Here is an 18860-nt window from a genome sequence, read left to right as displayed (position 1 = left end):
TCAAGGTTGGAAATCGCTAGGATCTTTTATTAAGTGCATAAGGGGGAGAAAAACAAACAAACATGTACACAACTTCAAGTTTTTACTGCAAGTGTCGTGTGTGGTTGATATTGGTGTAATATTTATATCAAAGACAAAATATTTAAAGCTCGAAAAATAAAGAAAACTATTTATGCGGCATTGCTACGCTTTTCCTTTTGATTTGTCGAAGCTGCTGTCGGCCTCTAAGGTCCCCTTTGGATTGTGTTGCATCTCTTCCACTCAGCGGTATCCACAAAAACACAACATGAAACACCGCGGTAACGTTAGCATGCAGTCAGTGGACAGGACACGTTGAGTCTCGTCTAAGGCAAGCGTATCTACAGAGCACAGCCACAGGCAGCTTGAAGTCTTTAATAAGCTTGTATGTTTTCTGCATTCATTGACTTTTACATTATGTTTTGTGTGCTGTGTTGAGACAGTGTGGACACACATCTTTACATAGTTCTTAATTTTTTTTTATCATGCACCATGGCTTTCAGATTACTGTACAGTTGATTTTTTTTCTTTTTTTTTTTTTTACATATATCTTTCTTTTTTTTTTACACATAATAAGAAGGTAGCTCCATGTAAGACTGGAAACTACTTCCAGTTTAATGACAATAATAAAGTCACAACCAACATCCTGAGACTTAAAAAGGTAGAAGTAATTGGACGGGTGGAATCATTCAGATCTGCACTTAATTAAAAAAAAAAAAGTTGATGGATTTTAGTGAATTCATAAAATCATAAGAAGAAATTCTTTACACCCACTTGCAACTGGATTAAAAAAAAAGGCAAGACAGAATTTTGGTATTTTTCCTTACTGAACAGTTTGATGACGTAAATTGGGGGGATTTAAACTATTAAAATGATGCAACTTTTACAAAACCCGACCTTGAATTATGCCCGGCATTTACCCGTTTAACTTTTTGACTCTATATGAACCATCCAGAGTAGGTATGGCAACTTGCTGAACTAAGTTATACTTTCTGCAGTCAGAAGTACGCCTCCAGTTCCCCGCTTCGATAGAGAGAGCGAGGGAGAGCAGGACATAATGATTAGCATTATTTCATAAAAACCAGTTATCTTTTTGCCTTCCGCATGTCTGATAAACACAAACAACTTAAATATAGAATTTTTAACAACGTTAAGCAGACAACTCTGACCCTCGTTTTTAAAGTCCCAACTAAGCACTTTTTAACAAAATTCACTGAAAAATAGATGCATCGAAACTTTAAATATAGCAAATACTTTGTCTCTATTTAACTTTACTGACATCACAATACTTAAGCAAGTCCTAAGAGCAAAGAAACAAAGCTGTTTTGTATTTGATTTACATTATCTTCTGTTTGTTTTTAAAGAAAAAGGTGCTGCTGTGTGGGGGGAGGAATCTGCTGGAGCGTCAACCCGCGTCCTTCACATCTAGTCAGGGGCTTCCTCTTCCAGAATTCAGCCTCGTGTACATTTAACAGACCTAAAGTCTCATTCTTCATTTCTACGCGCCCGATCGCCACTGAGCTCGCTCTTGTGGGTTCAGCGGTTTACATCTTTCAAAGGTGAAAGCGGGGAGAGAAAAATGAGGCTTCAGTAGCTCAGGTTGGATAAACATCCTGTTCGTTCCCACAACCGCAATTTATCAGGGAGCCGAACATGCAGATTCAATTACTCATCTCTCTAATTCACTTTGCCTCCTCGGCCTCCTCTCTGCGCCTGACTGTCTGCATGTCTGCCTCGGCGTGCCGCCCTTCAGAGCGATGCTTCCTGGTGGATGGACTGCAGACAGCCCAGCAGCTGGTGGTAGGGGCTCCCCGGCGACGCCACCGTCTCGAACACCGACTGAAAGGCCCTGCGGTCCAGCTCCTCGTCGATCTGGTGCCGATAGAAATCCATGGCCACCAGGCAGAACAGGTTGACGTCCACTGTCTCACTGGACCCCATCCGGCTGATCACGTGTGGAAGGCTGGTCAGCGGCGCAGGAAGTTAAGGGAGACAAATCACAACATTTGAACAGCAGAGAGTTCAGACCGGGCTGCTTAAAACAGAAATCTGGGAGAGGGTTGTTTAACTCGTAACGCAGTTAGGAGGTGGCGAGTATCCCAGCAGGACATTTCACTGCTAGACTAACCTTTTCCATAGTAATGAAATCATCAAATTACTATTACAGTCAACAATGGCTGGATGAAGAACTCGTGTGGTTTGAGAAAATTGTTCATCTTGATATGAGCATCATGACAACAACTGTGCTGGCCAATCACTGAGACTAAAAATCACTGTTCAGTCCTTCTCGATGAAGAGAGAAACTGGTTTGTTTCATGGCTCTCATCAAGTTCAGTCAACATTTCCTGAATAGTGTAGATTATTTGATCACCACCAAAGAAGCCAAACAGTAATCAGATACCATCAGATCTAATGCTCAGCCAGTCTTCCTCTCCATCTGTTTAAATACGAGATGACTGATGATGTAAAAATTGATTATGAAAAACTGTCCAAATATTCCAGCAGAGGGTTATAATAATTCCCCAGGACAAAATGGAAAAATAATCCCCGTCTTACTCATTAGCTCTACCCCACATCATGTAAGGATACAGGGCAGAGACCCACTGGGAGGTGGAAGCAGAGACAAAGAAGCAGGACAGACTCCACATGGCCATGGCTACCGGTGTCCTCTGAGTGAAGTTGGACAAAGACAGCAGCACCCAGTCGCGTACCATGGAAGACTGGCCCGTGGCGTGGAGCGTCTGGAAAACCTGGGCAGCGTCACAGAGGAGACAGGATAAAAACAGATGAGAGTGAAACAAGAACATGTACCAATGGGAGGAGGAGGACGAGTCCAACAACATGATATGATTATTTTTTTTAATTAATTGTGAAAGACCCTTTGATTAATCCAGCTCTAGAAAAGAACATAATGGGTTTGATTTTATTCCTATGCCTCGTTGCTGACCTTGTAGACAACAGTGGCCATGAATTGTGGGTACGGCTGCTGATTGGACAGGAACTCTCCAATAACTTTGTTCATAATGTCCTGTGGAGGGAAGAAGTCATCCAGAAACTGGGGCAGAATCCTCGACACGACCCGAGCCTCGCTGGGCAAACCCTTCCTGATCCTGAAGGACCGGGGACACAGAGGGACAACATGATGAAAACAAACAGGTGTCCTCTGGACACAATGTCCAGCTATTGGATATTTACTTTCTACTTACTTTCATTTGAACAAATGCTGTGTATGCGCTATACAGTAATCGGAAAATGAAAAAGCTTTACCTGTCGAAGAGCACGGAGACCCTCTCCATGGCGACGATGACCGACTCGCTGTCCGGGGCCTGCGGGTCAGAGTGGGCGGGGCGGCTGGCAGGGCTGGCTTTCTCCTTGCCTGAGGAGAAACCAACATGACCCGCCGTGACGCCAACCGCCTCCGCAACAGAGTCAACCTGACCTCTAACCCCTGTCGCATCTGAACGGGACGCGAGCACCGCTGGGAGGGCGAGAGGGATGGGTGGCGCCGGTTGAAACCGGGACGGGGAAACGTTAGTGCGGGGCTTGCAACCGTCATCACACGACTCAGAATATTGAACAGCAAAAACCAAAAAGAAAAAGTTTCTGGGAGCGTTAATATTGGAGAGTTTCAGTAAGAGACTCGTCAGAAACTGCTTTGCTCATATGTACTTGAGTATTACAACCACTTGGACTTTAACATTTTGTGACATGACAACCACAAATGTCAGTGCATTTTATTTAGACGTTACGTGATAGCCCTTTGAGAGTGCATTACTGTTTGTTGTTTGTTTTTAGTTATTAATTAAATTTGGAAGTCGACAGGTTTTTTATTGGGGGTGTTAAAGAAGTCTATTTACTAAAAGAAAAAGCAAAGAAATTCCAGATTTAAAAGAGAAACATTCATTATTTCCTGTGTTGAACTACCACATAAAATCCCAATAAAATATATACAATTAGTGGTTTTCATGTTACAAAATGTTTTTAAAAAAGTCAGTGGGTATAAATACGAATACTTTCACAAGATACCATAAAGCACAAAGGATCAATGCAAAAATTAAGTCTGCATACGCAAAAGCGAGAACGTAATCTCATAATCTGCCAAGTTTGTGTTGAGCAAAGGAGAACTATTTGTGCAATTAGCACATATGAAAAAATAATCTAGTTAGTAGGGGGTGCTGCAGGGGTTAGAGGTCAGACATACTTTAGATTTACAATTGCTAATACATGCAAGAAGCAAGTAGATAAGAGTATATGATGATTACTTCTGGTTGGGTTTATTAAAGATCTTTTATAAAGAAACAAACATACAAAGACAATGATGAAAACATGCAGAGATGGATGGTAGAAGTGGTGGCGGATGGACTGGAGCAGATTTGTGAACTCCCCAAGTACAATAAATAAATAAATCACAGGTGTTTTCTCAATATTTGTGACCCTAAAACAGCTAATGCTGGATTTCTTCCCAGGCTCATAAACTTCAACATCTGTCAGCTGATATAATTTGCAAAGCTTGGCTGGAAATACAATATTATGAATATATTTTAATAGTTCAACAAAAGATTGAAAACAATCTGTTTTTAATTACCTAGTAAAAAGACATTCTTCAGCAGCTGCTTCACTGTGAGCTCTTTTATTTGTCAGAACATCTGGAGCTACAAAGAGTGCGACATCAGTGAAGCGTTTTATTGCTATGCTGGATTTCTGCTCTCGATGTTCATATGTTCAACTCATAATTAGACTGTAATGGAAAATCGTGCGTTAGAAGCAGTGGAGGGACATGCATGCAATTAGTTGGAGATGAAATGAGAAAGAAAGAAGAATGAAACTCGTGGCGTCAGCTCAGAGCAGGTGAAGTGTTCGAGTCGGCGCTCATCTCAAAGCACGGCTTACCGGTGTACATGCAGGTGAGCATGAGGCCCAGGGCGGCCATGGCTCGGTGAGGTGACGGCATGTTGACTCGATCTACGCTGAGCTTGACCAAAGCTTCTCCGTCGACGCGGGACAGCTGCTCCGACAGCAGGAGGCGCTCCAGTCCGCGCAGAACGCAGTGATAGATGATGGAGGGAGTGGAGTCCTCGCTGGCCGACACCATCACACCACAGAGCTACAGAGGACAGGAGCAACAGATGATGCAAAAGGAATCCAGTGTGTTGAAGGTTTTCCAGCAGCGGTTGTGATTCCTGCATAATCTGCATGAACATTGAGCAGATGTGTATTTCTAGATTTTTTTTTTTCTAGGTATTTAGTTAGCCAGATAGGGTATTAGCATCTAGCCTCAGCAGTCACAAGAACGAGATGAAGATGACCGAGCGCGACTCAAACCTTTGAATGACAGAAAGGTCAAAAAGAGAAAAATATAAAAATACATACAATACACAAGATAAAATAATTATGTCAAGACAAACTTTAAGACCGGTGATGAACGTAATGGCCAACTTACTTTTAAAATTTAAGACCGTACTTTTAGATACATTGATATAAGACTTTTAAAGAGCAAGCATAAGCGGACACGTTGTCTAAAAAAAAAAAAAAAAAAAAAAATTGAAAAAAAAGCATGAAATGTGTATCTTTGTTCACCCTGAGGACAATATTACACTTACTCAATTTAACTTTATTCATCTTCTATCTTACTTGTATAACTGCAGCCATAAACTCAGCTCCAACATCCAGAGGGTAGTTCTCCATCATATAGAAGGCCACTGCACACATCACCAACACATGCTGCTGGTTATGCAGGTTCACACAGCTGCAGAACAGAGACACAAAGCAAGCAGGCAAAAATTACAGTGATGTGAGTGAAATGTCAACAGCAGCATCTTGAGGCACAGAGATTTCCTGCTTCTATTACGTTATTAAGCTGGATTAAAAAGAAACTAATTGAATAACAGATCCTCTTATATTGCAGGAGGAGGAGGATTAACACAGTGACATTAAACACTTTGGCTCCCCAAGTGTTTAATGTCTTCACGGCTTAAAGTCATAAGAGATGAACTGAGGTCAGCGTCTGTCTGTGTGTTTTAGAAGGAGAGCAACACTCACTGAGCAATGGCTTTGAGGTTTGACAGAAGATACTCGGAGACGGTGGGGATGAGCTGTTTAGCCGTGTCATCCAGCAGGTCACACTCCAACACATAGAGCACCCCGTGTAGAGCCCCCATGCGGCTGGGCAGGTGGGTGCTGCGCAGCGTCGTCTCCAGCAGGCGACACACCGGCTCGGCTATTGCTTTGTCCTGGAAATATCCGAGCAGTCATCAGAGTCAGGAAGCAGCTTTATCGGCCTCCAGCGGCGTCCCCGACTCACTCACCATGCCCAGCACGGCAGCAGCCTTACAGATGGCGGGCACCAGGTACTGGTTCAGGATCTCGTCTTCGGGCGGGTGAAGCTTCTGGAGCTCCAGCAGGGTGGAGAACATCATGTCAAACTGGTTCCTCTCTGTGAACAAGTCCGACACCGCCAGCAGCTGCAGAGAAACACAACTCTGATTGAAGCCTGGAGACGCGTTTCTCCCAGGAGATCCAGGTGCATCTTAGTACATTTAAATATATAGATAGAAAAAAGGAAACAATAGACTCTTCTTATTTAATTTAGGTGAACAGCTGAGCTAATGAGAAGATATCTACTGGTGGTTTCCAGCTTACCGATCGGACCACTTCACTGATGAGGATGGTGGGCGTCCTCCTGTTGCTGGGAGAGCCTGGGATCAACCACTGGCTGTAGAGCTCCAGGAGAAACTGGGAACATGAATGAATGTCTACGCCTGCACGGTGCTTCCTGAAAGCACAAAACACGAGTTTAGAGTGCGGATGGGTTCTCTGGAGAAGGATGTTTTATCTACACAACAATCCCTCAAAACAGAAAAATAAATAATAGAGACAGTAAAAACTCAAACGGACCTTAAATTTATAGGCGATAAAGGTGGGGAGGTCGGCGCCGGAGTGTCTGCTTCGTCTTCTTCATCCTCACCCCATTCTTCCTCCCTCAGAGGAGTGATGTTATTACCTAACCAGACTGAATGGATGGAGACCTGGAAAGGACACATGCCAAATAAAAAGGCACATTAGCAACTGATAACGTATTCCTCGGGCATTACCATTTCCTCGTCATACCTGCCCCAGTTTGTAATCCATGTTGCCCAACTCCCTCTCCGTGTTGATCTGAAGCAGCAACTTCTCATGGCTGATCAGCGTACCTGTCGAAAACAATCGGGTGAAAAAAGTATTCGGACATTTTCCAGAACAGGACAGGGTCAGTCCGGAAGGAGGACTACCTGCAGAAGCAGCTGACAGTGAGGGCACAGGGTCCCAGGCGTGGTACGGGTGGTGTGTACTGACGTTGTCCCTCTTTGACACTAGAGCCTGAATTTCTCGCTCCACTTCACCCCGAATCACAGCGAGTTTCCTTCCAAACCTGGACAGGGAGAAAACGCCATCCATGAATGACTGTCTGATAGTTAAAGATTCCCTGCGATCAGACAGATAGAAATGAGTATGCAGCTACCGCGTTTCCAGAGCTTTAAGACTTTTGTTTCGGGGCTGCTGTTCCAGACAGCTGACTGCGGGGTTGCCAGCAGTGGGCAGGGTCATGGCACTCAGCACCAGGCTGGTGATAGCCTGCACTGCTAACACGTTTAACTGGGTACGCTCCAGGTCCTCCTAGAAAACAAATGAAGAGGAAATAAAAGACAAATTCTTTACACCTCTCATGCTTGTCATATTAAAATCACACATGCTACGAATTCTTTATTAAGATTTTATGCGACAAGACCAAAACAAATTACAACCAAAACCGTTTCCAATTGTTGGAAGGATATGATTCATGGTTTCAAATCCTCTGACAAATAAAAGTCTGAATATGATGGCATGCATTTATATTTCACTCCCTCAACTCCGACACCCTTAGATACAATCCAGTGAATACAAATGCCTTAAGATGTAACTGTGTTTTAATATCAGCTGTGAGATTAGAATACTTCTCAAGTTCTGAGCTTTTTTCCTCGTAATGTAAAATATCTTATTTTGACAAAGATATAAAAATACAGTCCTCTGACAGATTATGACTTGTTAAAAAGGCATAAAGAAGCTCACTTCTTTATGCAAACAAATTCTCACTGTTTTGTCCAGATGACATATAAAATGTTGCTGTTCTACTATCTTTCCTATTAAGAGAGAAGATATTTTGCTCTTGATGAGATAAAAATGTTGCTATAGTTTTTCTTAACCTTGTGAAGATGAGAAACTTCTCTAATTTCAATAAGTTTTGCACCTTTCTATAAGGGGAAACTTTTACAAGATATTGCTCCGGAATATATTTTTAAGTTTTGATGCCTCCGTAATAAACAACACCCCATGAGAGTTGCAATAAAATTTAGGCAAATCAAACCACATCAATATAAAGCACCACTCTGTGGTCGTCATTCCCATAAAATTAGCTTGTCCGTTTCCTTACTATACATTACTGCTCAAAAAGAAAAGTTCCTGCTTCCAGCTGCATATACCTCTTGTTGAGTCTCTTCCTCCTGGTCCATTGTGATTGGTTGAGTGACCAGCACCCCCAGCAGAGTGGCCCAGGTTTCCTCAAACTGGGTCCTACTGCTCCAGCCTGAAGAAAAAACCCAGGTTAATAACAAAATGTACATTAAAATTCATTTAGAAAACACCAAAGTAAAAATTTAATCAATATTGTTTTGGAAAGTCTGATATGTCCAGGTAATTGGAACTATGCATATTTGTACCCAATGTGTTGATGCGGTAAAGGAATTCCCTGAAGACGTCCTTTTCCTGCAGAAAGTCAACAGGGATCTCAGGCAGCGTTGTGCCAAATTCTCCTCCTGGTTGCGGGGACCAGCCCAGTTTCCAAACCTGAACATGAGTGCACATCGATAGAACAATATCAATTTATTTAAAATCGAAGTGCTGCACAGTATTGTTAAAACCACTGATAAAACATGTAAGAACACAAAACAATAAACTAAGCAAAAAGGACAAGAAAATTACAACTTTAGGCCTTTTGTAAATGCCAAAGAAAAAAAACGAGTTTTAAGGAGTTATTTGAAGTGTTCAAGACTACGGGCAGTGACAGCACATGTCCAGTCTCAAACAAAACATGCTATCCAGTTATGCATCTAAAGAAGACTCATTTTCTTTCTTTCAAACACTAACCAGTGGAGGTACTCTGGTGTAGCTGTTGACCAGAGGCAGGCGCGAAATACTGATAATGATGTTTCGCAACGTCGGCGTGAGGAAAACTGGAAACGCACAGTTCCTGGGGTGACCCAAGGAGAGGATGCTCTGCAGGCCTTCCACCAGTTCTGCCATTATCTCACATGCTTGCCACTCGCATTGGACTGAAACAAACAACTGTCACTCAACAGGACCAAAAGACAAAATGCACTAAAAAAAAACGACATTATTTCTGAACCACTTCGTACTGTTGAGAAGAGCCGAGTCCAGCTGATCTTCACCGTCTTTCTCTCCTCGAGACTTTTTCTTCCCTGGATGCAGCAGCCGGTCACCAGGATGAACAGCCACTGAAAAGCAAAAATATAGACGTATAAAAATGGAGAGTATAGAAAAAAGCAACAGAGTTGTACAAGAATGCTTTGCAAAAATGCTCCTCACCAGCAGCAATGATGAGGTGCAGACAGTAGATGAGGGAGCATGTGTGCGTCTTGTACTCCAAGGTAGAGAGCTTGTTCCACACACAGGGCTGCTGCAGGGCCAGGCACAGGCAGGACAGAGCCCACTGCAGGTTCACGCTGAGGGGCAGCTGGTCCTGAAGCAGCCGCCACACAACCACCTGCACAAACACATTCACACACACCAACGAAAAACAGGGTTTACTGAATATTTATATACTAATTAGGGTTTCTGCAGGCTACCCCAAACCAAATGTAAGAATTTTTAAGACCTTTTATGACGGTATTATGAATGGAATTTAAGACTTGCATTACGGCAGCAATCATAAATAAATCATATGGGTTGGAAACAGAAGCAGAAGTGGATGAGATGAACTGATGAACAAATGAAAAATTTGTATGTAACCGCAACAGACGTACAAAAAAAGAAATAAAAAAAAGCTAGCTCGCTTTACCCTGGCTAAAAACTAAATTGTGCAGAATGTACAAGATTAAATAGTCCCGCCACGACAAAATGGAAGACCTGTGACTAATGTATTTAAGGCCAACTTATTTTTTAATTTTGATTATAGGTATTTTAAGAGCTTAGCTTTAGACAAGTGAATTGAAAGACTTTATATCCTGACTGATATAAAAGATTAGATTTTTCAAAAATATAGTATCAGCAATGTCTGGTAGCGTTGCTCAAATCTAACGTCTAGTTAAATTACTCTGATGTTTTCAAAAGGCTTTCAAATATCTATCTATGTTTGTTAAATTACCTCAACTGCCATGCAGGTGAAAGAGGTGATGAGGTGCTCCTTGTCAGAGGAAATATGTAATGATGAAGGCAGCTGATTCACACTCAACAGATACTGGGACAAAGCTCTGCAGAGGGCCAGAACCCTGGGGTAGAAACCCAGCTCATCTGAGGAACAAAGGAACATGCAAAGAAGAAACGTCAGTGGACAGTGAATGTTTTATTGTTTTTTTTTTTGACAATCAGTTAAGACCCATCTTTATTATTTTCCTTATCATTACTAACATAGTACATCACCAGATTTTTCTCTTTTATTATTTTAACCGTAATTATCATCATCTTCCAGATAAAAAAAATATATATTTCAACATTTTTTTATTATTTCCATATCATAATTAACGATTAGATTTTTTTTATCATTATTATTTGTAATGGTATCAATGTTAATATGTTCCTCTATGATTTAATATTAGTGGTAATAGTAATCACCACTAATATTAAATCATACTTACTATATTACAGTATCATCATGATAACCATCACTCATAATGGTTGTGATGATATTTGATGATGTGATATTAGTGATGGTATTTATATCATCACTAGTATTTTTGTTAACATTACTGCCAATTCCTCCACAGGCAGCTGGGCTATGCTGTTCTGTAGCGGTGCAGATCATTTTACAATCAGCATTATTATCATCACTATTACTTTCAATATAAGGGTCATTATTGTTATGAACATTTTAATTTCTAAAGCCCTGCTTCATACTCTGCCTCCTCTCCCACGTCTCACCGTACACATCACCCAGCTGGTTCCAGTACGGCTGGGGGTGAGGTGGCGGCAGGAAGGACTGGTGTGGGGCAGGGAGTGACCCCGTAACCTCTTCCAGCTGATTGAGGGTCACCTGCAGGGCCGTTTCCAACAACAGAGATCCCTGACCCCTAGTTAACCTCTTCACCCCCAAGCCCAGGCAGGGACACAACAGGCTGAGATTGAAATCCTGAAAAAAAAAAAAAAAAAAAAAAAAAAAAAAAAAAAGTTGAGATGAAATTAAATTCACTTCTGCAGATTAATATAAATATGAATAATTGCCACGATGGTGTTTTAAGCCAATGCTTTGGATTAACGTAATTGTTTTTATTCACCTTGCAGCTCATGACAGCGAATAGATCATCAGCAGGTAATTTAGTGAGGAGCTCTGTTGTTTCAAGCAGGGAAACATCTCCATGCAGACAGCACTGCGACTTCACCAGGGCAACATACCACTCCTGAAAAAATAAAAGAAACCGTTTCCAACAAGATATTTTTTATTTTTATTTTCCCCATTCTTAAGGACAATTCTGATCTCATTTACTTTTGATAACAATCATTACCTTGTCAGCAACAACGTTTTCTGGGGCTATGGGTGGGTCCCCGTCCAGAGGGTGGGACGTGACTGGAGGTGGTGGGCTGCTGGTGTTGGCAACAGTGGCTCTGAACCTGTCCAGCAGGGAGTAGAACCTCTGATGCCTTCCACGGGTAAACAGAGGAGACAACATTATTCTTAGATCTGTTTCTTTCCTTATTTAAAAACAATAAAACTGAACCATGTGTGAAAGAATACCTTTGAGCTAGTCCGCTTGTCTGGAGGTATTCCTGAATTCTCTCCAATTCCTCCACAGGCAGCTGGGCTACGCTGTTCTGTAGCAATGTAAATATGGAAACAATCAGGCCACTGTTCCATTATAACATCGTTTTAAATTAAAAAAAAACGTCGACCTCTTAGTATTTATTTTCATTGCACTTCCACAAGACATTTCCTGCTGCTCTGGATCTCACCTGCAGCGTCTCAGCCAGCAACATTTCCACTCTTCGGCACGCCAGCGTGTCCACCATGCGAGCTAAAACCCTGAACGGCGTGTTGAGCAGCTTGTCCACATAAAGCATGAGCAGAGAGCCAGACTGACTCAAGTGGATGCCTTCCAAACACTGTAAAGTCTTCTTCAACATGGTGGGCTATGGATTTAAGAAAAGCAACGTAAATGGGGGAAACGGGGAAGGAGTAAATAAAACAATGCAGATTTTCAGCAGAGGAGAAGGAGGAGGAAAAAGGCCGTTTTGAATCTTACCGTGGGGAGATTGTCGCATCGAGACTGGATCGCCTGAATGAAGAGGCCGCTGGCGGCAGAGTTGCGATGGACAGCGCTTATGAAATCTTGGACTGGAGGCTCATGGGAAAGACTGATGAGGTCACGCACATGGTTGACGATCAGCCAGGTCAAATGCTCCGAGTCGTGGAGATTCTGACACTAAAAAGTGACACAATTTAGCAAAAAATTAAATCCACTTCCTGCCACAGACTCCAAGAGTCTAAAGGTGACATAATATACTTCCTTGAACATCTTAGGATGCAGGTTATACGGAAGACTTTTACTACTTACTTTTCTTTGCATAAAAGAATTCTAAGATAATTAGATTTTAATAGTAGTCATATTCTCACCACGTAGTCACAGAAGAGAATCAGCGCTCCCCTGCGAACGATCTCCCTGTTGACCATTGCTAACCGGGACTCTGGTTTTTCTTCCTCTTGTCCTTCACCAGAAGAGTGTGGACTTAGCAGCTTTGTGCATGACAGGCTGTGACCTCTGACAAGGAGGGTGGAAAAGGCACAGCAAGAAAGTTTGTCTTCATAAATTCATACAATGAACCACAGCTTCATAGCTTTTTATCAGTTAATTTACAGAACATTTATGAGAGTGATTCTACAAAGTAAAGGATCCCATCTAGTTTCTCCTCACCTGGGAGTCTGATGAACCTCGGCCCACCACGAATAGTTAGTGTAGTTAATGATGAGAAGGACCTGGCACCACAGCAGCACCAAAGGTGGGTGGGTGGTGACAAGGTTCTGCACCATGCTGTTCAGCCCCTCTAAAGGGTAGTAGAGGCCGGCCTCCGGACCCGGCTGTCCGCTGCCCTCGGCTTTCAGGAGCCGGCTGGCTGCAGCCGTGATCCTGCGAAACATTCCTGGAAACACAAAAGTTGAAACGTACTTTGTGAATTTCATTGTAAAAGCATGAGAGACATTTTTTTTTACAAACTTTAACTTTGTAAAGAACTGTTAACGCTGGAACTGAAAGAACTTTTAAATATCCAAAATAAAACCACAACACCAGAAGCAATACATAAAATAGGGGGAAAAAAACCCGGAAACAAAACCATGTATAAAATAGATTATGATGGACTGCATTTCACAAAACATTAATTATCAGAATGGAAATGATCAAACTCAATTAAATTTTTTTGGCAATTCATTGCGACAAGCTTGCTCACCGCTTTTAAAAATATGAATGAAACACATGAGCAATGTTCCCAGCTGCTGGCAGTAAAAGGTGTGCTGTTGCTCTGTAATGTCCACTTTGACCCGTCTGCTAGAAATATCGTCAAGTAGCACTCCGACCAGCTGTAGCAAGAACCTAGAGGGACGAGAATTTTTTTTAAAGTTAAAAAACAAACCAATAACAAAAAGGTAAACGATTGAATTTGAAAAAACGAAAGAAAATAATATGGTTTACTCATTATAAACAGTTTATCATGTTGCTCTTTAGAAACTCAAAGAGTTTATCCACCTTGCAAAGGTTTCTTCAGGTGGAACCTTCTGTGCATCTTCACTGGATTCCTGGTCGCAGCTGGCGTCTGCGGCATGTGGATCGCTGGGGGACGGGTTCTGCTGATGCAGGCGGCGAATCGTGTGGCAGGACAGGAGGTGTGGGGAGAGAGACAGCTCGTGGACCCGAGACAAGACGATGTCCTCGGTGGACTGAGACACGAGTACTCTGAGCACCGCCAGGATTCCAGACACCCACAGCTGGACTGTAGCGACAGATGCCTACAGAAGTGTGGACATATTTTTTTATCATTTTCTAATCAACAGACGAACTGCAGATTTGCTATTTGTTATAAGATGAGCGTCGGAAGGCTCCGACCTGCTACAGCTGGTCGGAGCAAATTAGAGAGCGACTCAGTTTTTAGAAATGATTGTAGATGCTTTCTGAACAACTAAACTACTTTTGGCAATGTATTCTCACCATGGTGACAGGGATAGTGAACATGCTCTTCAGCAGCATGTCAACTGGTCTGAGAGAGGAGGGGGCCACCGTCTCAAACAAGGTGTTCAGCACTCCTAACGCCTCTGGAGAGTCCAGCAGCATCTGTGACGTAAGAAAAACAGGACACAGAACATCAGGGTGATTAGCCTAGCCTTACTTAAGATTAAGGCAAGATGGTGCAGTACCATCTGAGAAGCAAGAGATGAATATTCTGCCCAACAATTACCTGCTGCTTTGCGATCATAGGAAGAATAACATCTGCGATCTGCCTGGACAGTCTCTTCCATTTGTCCTCATTCTCTTTGTGACACTGCTGCAGAACGAGAATGAACATCTCCAACACCTGGAACAAAAAGCATAACGGCACATTTAGGTATGAAGACTACAGAATCTAGGATAACATTAGCCTGCTGTCGTTGCCTCTCTGCATACCTGATGGTACTGCACAAGTCTGAGAAGCATGGACACCACCACTTCCTTCTGAGTGTCCAGCTCTTTGCCTGCGTCTGCTTTGTTTGAGCCTCTCAGCACAAAGAGATCATAAACTATAGGCTGCAAGGCGGGAATGGCTGAAAACACACACACACACACACACACACACACACACACACACACACACACACACACACACACACACACACACACACACACACACACACAAACACACACACACACACACACACACACACAACCTGATTACTCATTAGATTTCTGGAAGATTACTTTCAAAAAGACACACTGCAAGAACAAAAAGTGAAACTCTGTGGAAGAGATGTCAATAATTACTATTTGTTTATTATGCAATTACAGCCACACTTGGGTTTCTGTGTGTGCTCCGGTGGCCAAGCGATATTTCATTGCCAATTTGACTTATGTTTCTTTGAGCAATGATAATAAAGTAAGTCCATGTCTAAGTTTTCCTGCGTGTCCTCTCACCATGTGTGACCGCTTTCCTGCCGCTCGCCATGATGCCGTCACACAACTGGATGATCTTGGGGATGCTGATAATCTGCTTGGAGTGGTAACGTTCGTAAGACAGCAGCACCAGGAAGAAAAAGATGTTTGGGATGATGGCTTCAGAATCCCTGAGCAGGAGGAGCTACGGTTAGATCGGTTGACAAATTCTGAGTTTCAGAGGAGAACAAAAAGGAAAAGAGTAATACCTGAACTGGCCCACTTCAATATACTCAAACTGCTTCAGGACAAAGCCTATGAAAACCTGCAACAAAAAAGAATTGTTGCATTACAGAAAACGATGATGGAAGTTCAAGATACAAGCATGAAAAAAAAAACAAACAAAAAGAAAGCTTTTAACCTGATCCGAGTCCAGCAAGCAGTAATTGACTCTGAGCTGCACAAGCTGGGCCAGCAGGTCCAGAACCTGTCTCTGCAGAGCCACAGAGGTACTGGTGGTGTACTGCTTCAAAGCTTTGATCACAAGCGGCTCAAACAGACGGATGTGGTTGTGAATAGCGTTCTGAGAGAAAAGAAGGTATTTAATTAATTCCAGGGAAAGAAATAGCATGCATCTATCTAAATCTAAAGCATACTATCAGCCGTCAAAAAGAATAATGTAGGTGCACCTTGTCTCCTCTGTGACGTGTAGCATTGGCGATGTTGGATCTCAGCTGATTGGATGCTTTTTGCATTACATCAAACCATCTAAACATAGAAGAGAGGAAAAATAAGTGAACTTGGCAGACTTTATCGCAAAAACATTCATACAACTTGAACTTTTTCACATTTTGTTTCTACATTTCATGTGGTTTAGCAACACATTGGAGAATATAATACTAAAACATGACAAGCATTTATAATAAGCCTTTGTAGAATAACTTTTCCATGCAATGGCAGCTGCAAGTCTTTTAGCAGCTGCAATTTACTTTGGAGGGTTTTTTTTCCCAGTGCAAATAAAAAATATGGAAAACAAAAATAACCACAACATACCTGGTAGCATGTAGTTACAATGTGACAAAATGTGAAACGTGGCGCTGGCATTTAAAGTCTATTTTTCTCTATGCAAACAAAAACAAGTAATACATGTCATACAATGGAAACGAGCGAGGCAACGTTACCCCGAGGTATCCTGCTCCTGTTCAGCCTGCACCATGTTACGGAGGCTGGCATCAGCCAGAGCCTGGGTGAAGTGTGTGTACGGAGCCATGAAGCAGTAGTGGTAGAGGCCCGGGCGCAGGCTGGACGAGCCGAGGCGCAGAGCTTTGCCCTGGGAGCGGCTGGGTCCGCTCAGCACGCTTTCATACTGGGAAGCCAGGTTGGTCCCAAACAGCGTCTTCAACAGCTGCAGAGTAAATCCAAAACCTTTCAGAGCACAGATTACTGAAAATCTGCAATATAGCCAAAATATGTATCACTTTAACCATCACCTTGACTTAAATACTGTTTTGTTTTGTTTTTTGCTTTTACCTATCTGACAAAGCAGCCAAATAAGGAGCACATGAGTTAGTTCTTATAAAGCAATGTATGGAACCATCGCACAGGGAGACCAATGCCTTTACAGGCCCTGTCGGCAGGAACCAGCCTCGCTCTGTGTGGAGGAGTACCGGATGTAGCGCACCGCTCAGTGCCACAACCATGAGGACTTCCACACACAGTTAGTGTGAGAAAACCACATCTAAACTTAAGATTACAAACCTGCTGTACACAAACAGTGGCCATGGTCGGTTCTCTGGAGAAACAGGACTTCAGGTAGCCCAGAATTTCCTCTACACACTACGGGAAAAAAAAAAAGACAAACAGGTTATTACTTTATTTAACAAAATAATCATCTCGTTCTCTGCCTATTTCTAGTTAAAAGACGCATAACATTAACTTTTTCAATCATTTATACAACTGTTAGAATAAAAGACAGACTTGACCTTTCCGATGTCATGTAGTGTGGCCAGCTCCAGCAGCTGGGACAAAACATCCAAGGCAGCGTGCAGAAAACCTCCAAACTTCTCCTGGCTACTGTAGAGATCCAACGTCACCTGGAAGGGAAAATAAAAACAGAAACAATTTGAACAACTTCTGGAACATAACAAGAAATGTGCAGCGCTTGGCTAAAGCAGGACAAGAGGTCTGACCTTGTAGTTGGCGTGCGTAGCTTTGAGGACATCGTAGAGCTTGATGTAGGGAGGCAGATGGTAGAAGCTGCCCAGGGTGATGGATTTGTTCACAGCTGATGAAGTGGTGCTGTCTGCTTGCCTGCCTGCTTTAAGATGACACAACAATTCATGGTTCGCACTTTTCCCACAGTAAAATTCAAGGACTCTTCAAGCAGCTTCAAGAAAAGACTCCAAACTTTAAAGCACCACACTTTGAATATAAAAATAATACAAAGACCTGAAAAAGACTATTTTAATTCACTGTTTTATGTCTGCTTTATTTATTACTGTCATTAATAATACAATGGGGCAGTATTCTACAACTGGGAGAAATTAAACTAAACTAACATTTTTTTTAAATGTCTCCATAGCCCCTGACTTGGTCCAAGAATGTTCTTCAAGGAAGATCTCGAAAAAATTTCTCACCAAGTTTTCTGGAAATTAGCAAATAGAAATAATTTTGGTAATTTTAACTAACCTAAAACAATTGAAGTTTGGTCAGTTAGCTTCAGAAATGAGACTTTTTATTATCCTTAAATATCTGGTTTAAACTGTAAAATTTAGGTTGTAATCAAATGTTCGACTGAGCTCAATTACAAAACTCTATAGGTTGAATATAAAGTACTTTTAAAGGACCTCATGCAGAAATCAAGAGCGTTTCAAATCTTTTTTACCTTTCCTAAACTTTGAAAACTTTATTTTACATTCATTTATGAAATATGAAAATGATACATGCTGGAGGACAATAATTTGTTGATGGACCTGTGTTGATCTCATTGCTCTTCTTTGGGCTCATGGGCGCAGCGGTGACATCGGTCGTCTCCTTTTCCTTCCCTTTCCTGCGGATGGGACTGAGGGACGGCGTGTTGCTCAGAGAGGGGAGAGCAGCCTAGAAAAACAAAGATACAGAGCAGAAAAAGGTTGTGTCTTCCCTTTTCCTAAAATCATTAAATTTTTCACATTTCTCAGCAAACTAAGAGAATCCATGTTTAATGTAGGATAATGATATTGCATATTTTTGGAAATAAAGACGATCTAAGTTGGCCAAGATTTAAAAAAAAATAATATTTGTCAAATATGCAGCTATGATATAAAAATATATGAAATATTTTGAAATCAAATTTCTAAACTCTTGTAAGAAAATCACAAATTTAACTTTTGTAATTTTGAAATGGAGAATTTGTCTGAACCTCTTGATTTGATTTGTTGTTTGGTCTGTTTATCCTTAGACTTAGTTCATTTCAAAATCAGTTTAAAAATCCCAATATTTAATTGA

General features: G+C 41.9%; 1 protein-coding gene and 1 non-coding gene across 10 annotated transcripts in view; both read right to left on the bottom strand.

The window, feature by feature from the left end:
• Nucleotides 1-18860, bottom strand: part of htt (huntingtin) — a 33818-nt gene continuing 14958 nt past the window's right edge. For 2 of the 9 annotated variants that reach the window (XM_055041039.1, XM_055041043.1), the window contains 41 exons: nucleotides 18347-18473; nucleotides 17564-17691; nucleotides 17357-17467; nucleotides 17133-17210; nucleotides 16556-16779; nucleotides 16064-16142; nucleotides 15796-15957; nucleotides 15644-15699; nucleotides 15417-15565; nucleotides 14913-15049; nucleotides 14707-14823; nucleotides 14460-14582; nucleotides 14001-14260; nucleotides 13705-13847; nucleotides 13173-13398; nucleotides 12875-13019; nucleotides 12504-12683; nucleotides 12214-12390; nucleotides 11999-12075; nucleotides 11769-11904; nucleotides 11541-11663; nucleotides 11164-11395; nucleotides 10415-10560; nucleotides 9637-9814; nucleotides 9447-9545; nucleotides 9178-9362; nucleotides 8751-8877; nucleotides 8514-8617; nucleotides 7517-7671; nucleotides 7287-7426; nucleotides 7126-7208; nucleotides 6913-7043; nucleotides 6658-6790; nucleotides 6324-6479; nucleotides 6058-6248; nucleotides 5650-5764; nucleotides 4909-5122; nucleotides 3286-3496; nucleotides 2966-3128; nucleotides 2608-2768; nucleotides 1-1981 (listed from right to left, as the gene is read on the bottom strand). In XM_055041039.1, the coding sequence (XP_054897014.1) occupies nucleotides 1768-1981; nucleotides 2608-2768; nucleotides 2966-3128; nucleotides 3286-3496; nucleotides 4909-5122; nucleotides 5650-5764; nucleotides 6058-6248; nucleotides 6324-6479; nucleotides 6658-6790; nucleotides 6913-7043; nucleotides 7126-7208; nucleotides 7287-7426; nucleotides 7517-7671; nucleotides 8514-8617; nucleotides 8751-8877; nucleotides 9178-9362; nucleotides 9447-9545; nucleotides 9637-9814; nucleotides 10415-10560; nucleotides 11164-11395; nucleotides 11541-11663; nucleotides 11769-11904; nucleotides 11999-12075; nucleotides 12214-12390; nucleotides 12504-12683; nucleotides 12875-13019; nucleotides 13173-13398; nucleotides 13705-13847; nucleotides 14001-14260; nucleotides 14460-14582; nucleotides 14707-14823; nucleotides 14913-15049; nucleotides 15417-15565; nucleotides 15644-15699; nucleotides 15796-15957; nucleotides 16064-16142; nucleotides 16556-16779; nucleotides 17133-17210; nucleotides 17357-17467; nucleotides 17564-17691; nucleotides 18347-18473 (6096 nt within the window). In that variant the 3' untranslated portion in view covers nucleotides 1-1767. The remainder of the gene's footprint in view (nucleotides 1982-2607; nucleotides 2769-2965; nucleotides 3129-3285; nucleotides 3497-4908; nucleotides 5123-5649; nucleotides 5765-6057; nucleotides 6249-6323; nucleotides 6480-6657; nucleotides 6791-6912; nucleotides 7044-7125; nucleotides 7209-7286; nucleotides 7427-7516; nucleotides 7672-8513; nucleotides 8618-8750; nucleotides 8878-9177; nucleotides 9363-9446; nucleotides 9546-9636; nucleotides 9815-10414; nucleotides 10561-11163; nucleotides 11396-11540; nucleotides 11664-11768; nucleotides 11905-11998; nucleotides 12076-12213; nucleotides 12391-12503; nucleotides 12684-12874; nucleotides 13020-13172; nucleotides 13399-13704; nucleotides 13848-14000; nucleotides 14261-14459; nucleotides 14583-14706; nucleotides 14824-14912; nucleotides 15050-15416; nucleotides 15566-15643; nucleotides 15700-15795; nucleotides 15958-16063; nucleotides 16143-16555; nucleotides 16780-17132; nucleotides 17211-17356; nucleotides 17468-17563; nucleotides 17692-18346; nucleotides 18474-18860) is intronic. The other 7 variants (XM_055041042.1, XM_055041047.1, XM_055041045.1 and 4 more) reach the window with 6 other exon arrangements.
• Nucleotides 16957-17086, bottom strand: LOC129367372 (small Cajal body-specific RNA 14). The gene has a single exon (XR_008606698.1). It is a non-coding gene; the product is annotated as a small Cajal body-specific RNA 14 (non-coding RNA).

This window comes from Poeciliopsis prolifica, unplaced genomic scaffold, assembly GCF_027474105.1.
Source record: "Poeciliopsis prolifica strain line A6 unplaced genomic scaffold, Auburn_PproV2 SCAFFOLD016, whole genome shotgun sequence".
NCBI lineage: Eukaryota > Metazoa > Chordata > Actinopteri > Cyprinodontiformes > Poeciliidae > Poeciliopsis > Poeciliopsis prolifica.
Note: the sequence above shows the minus strand (reverse complement) of the source record. Positions and strands in the feature narration are given on the sequence as shown.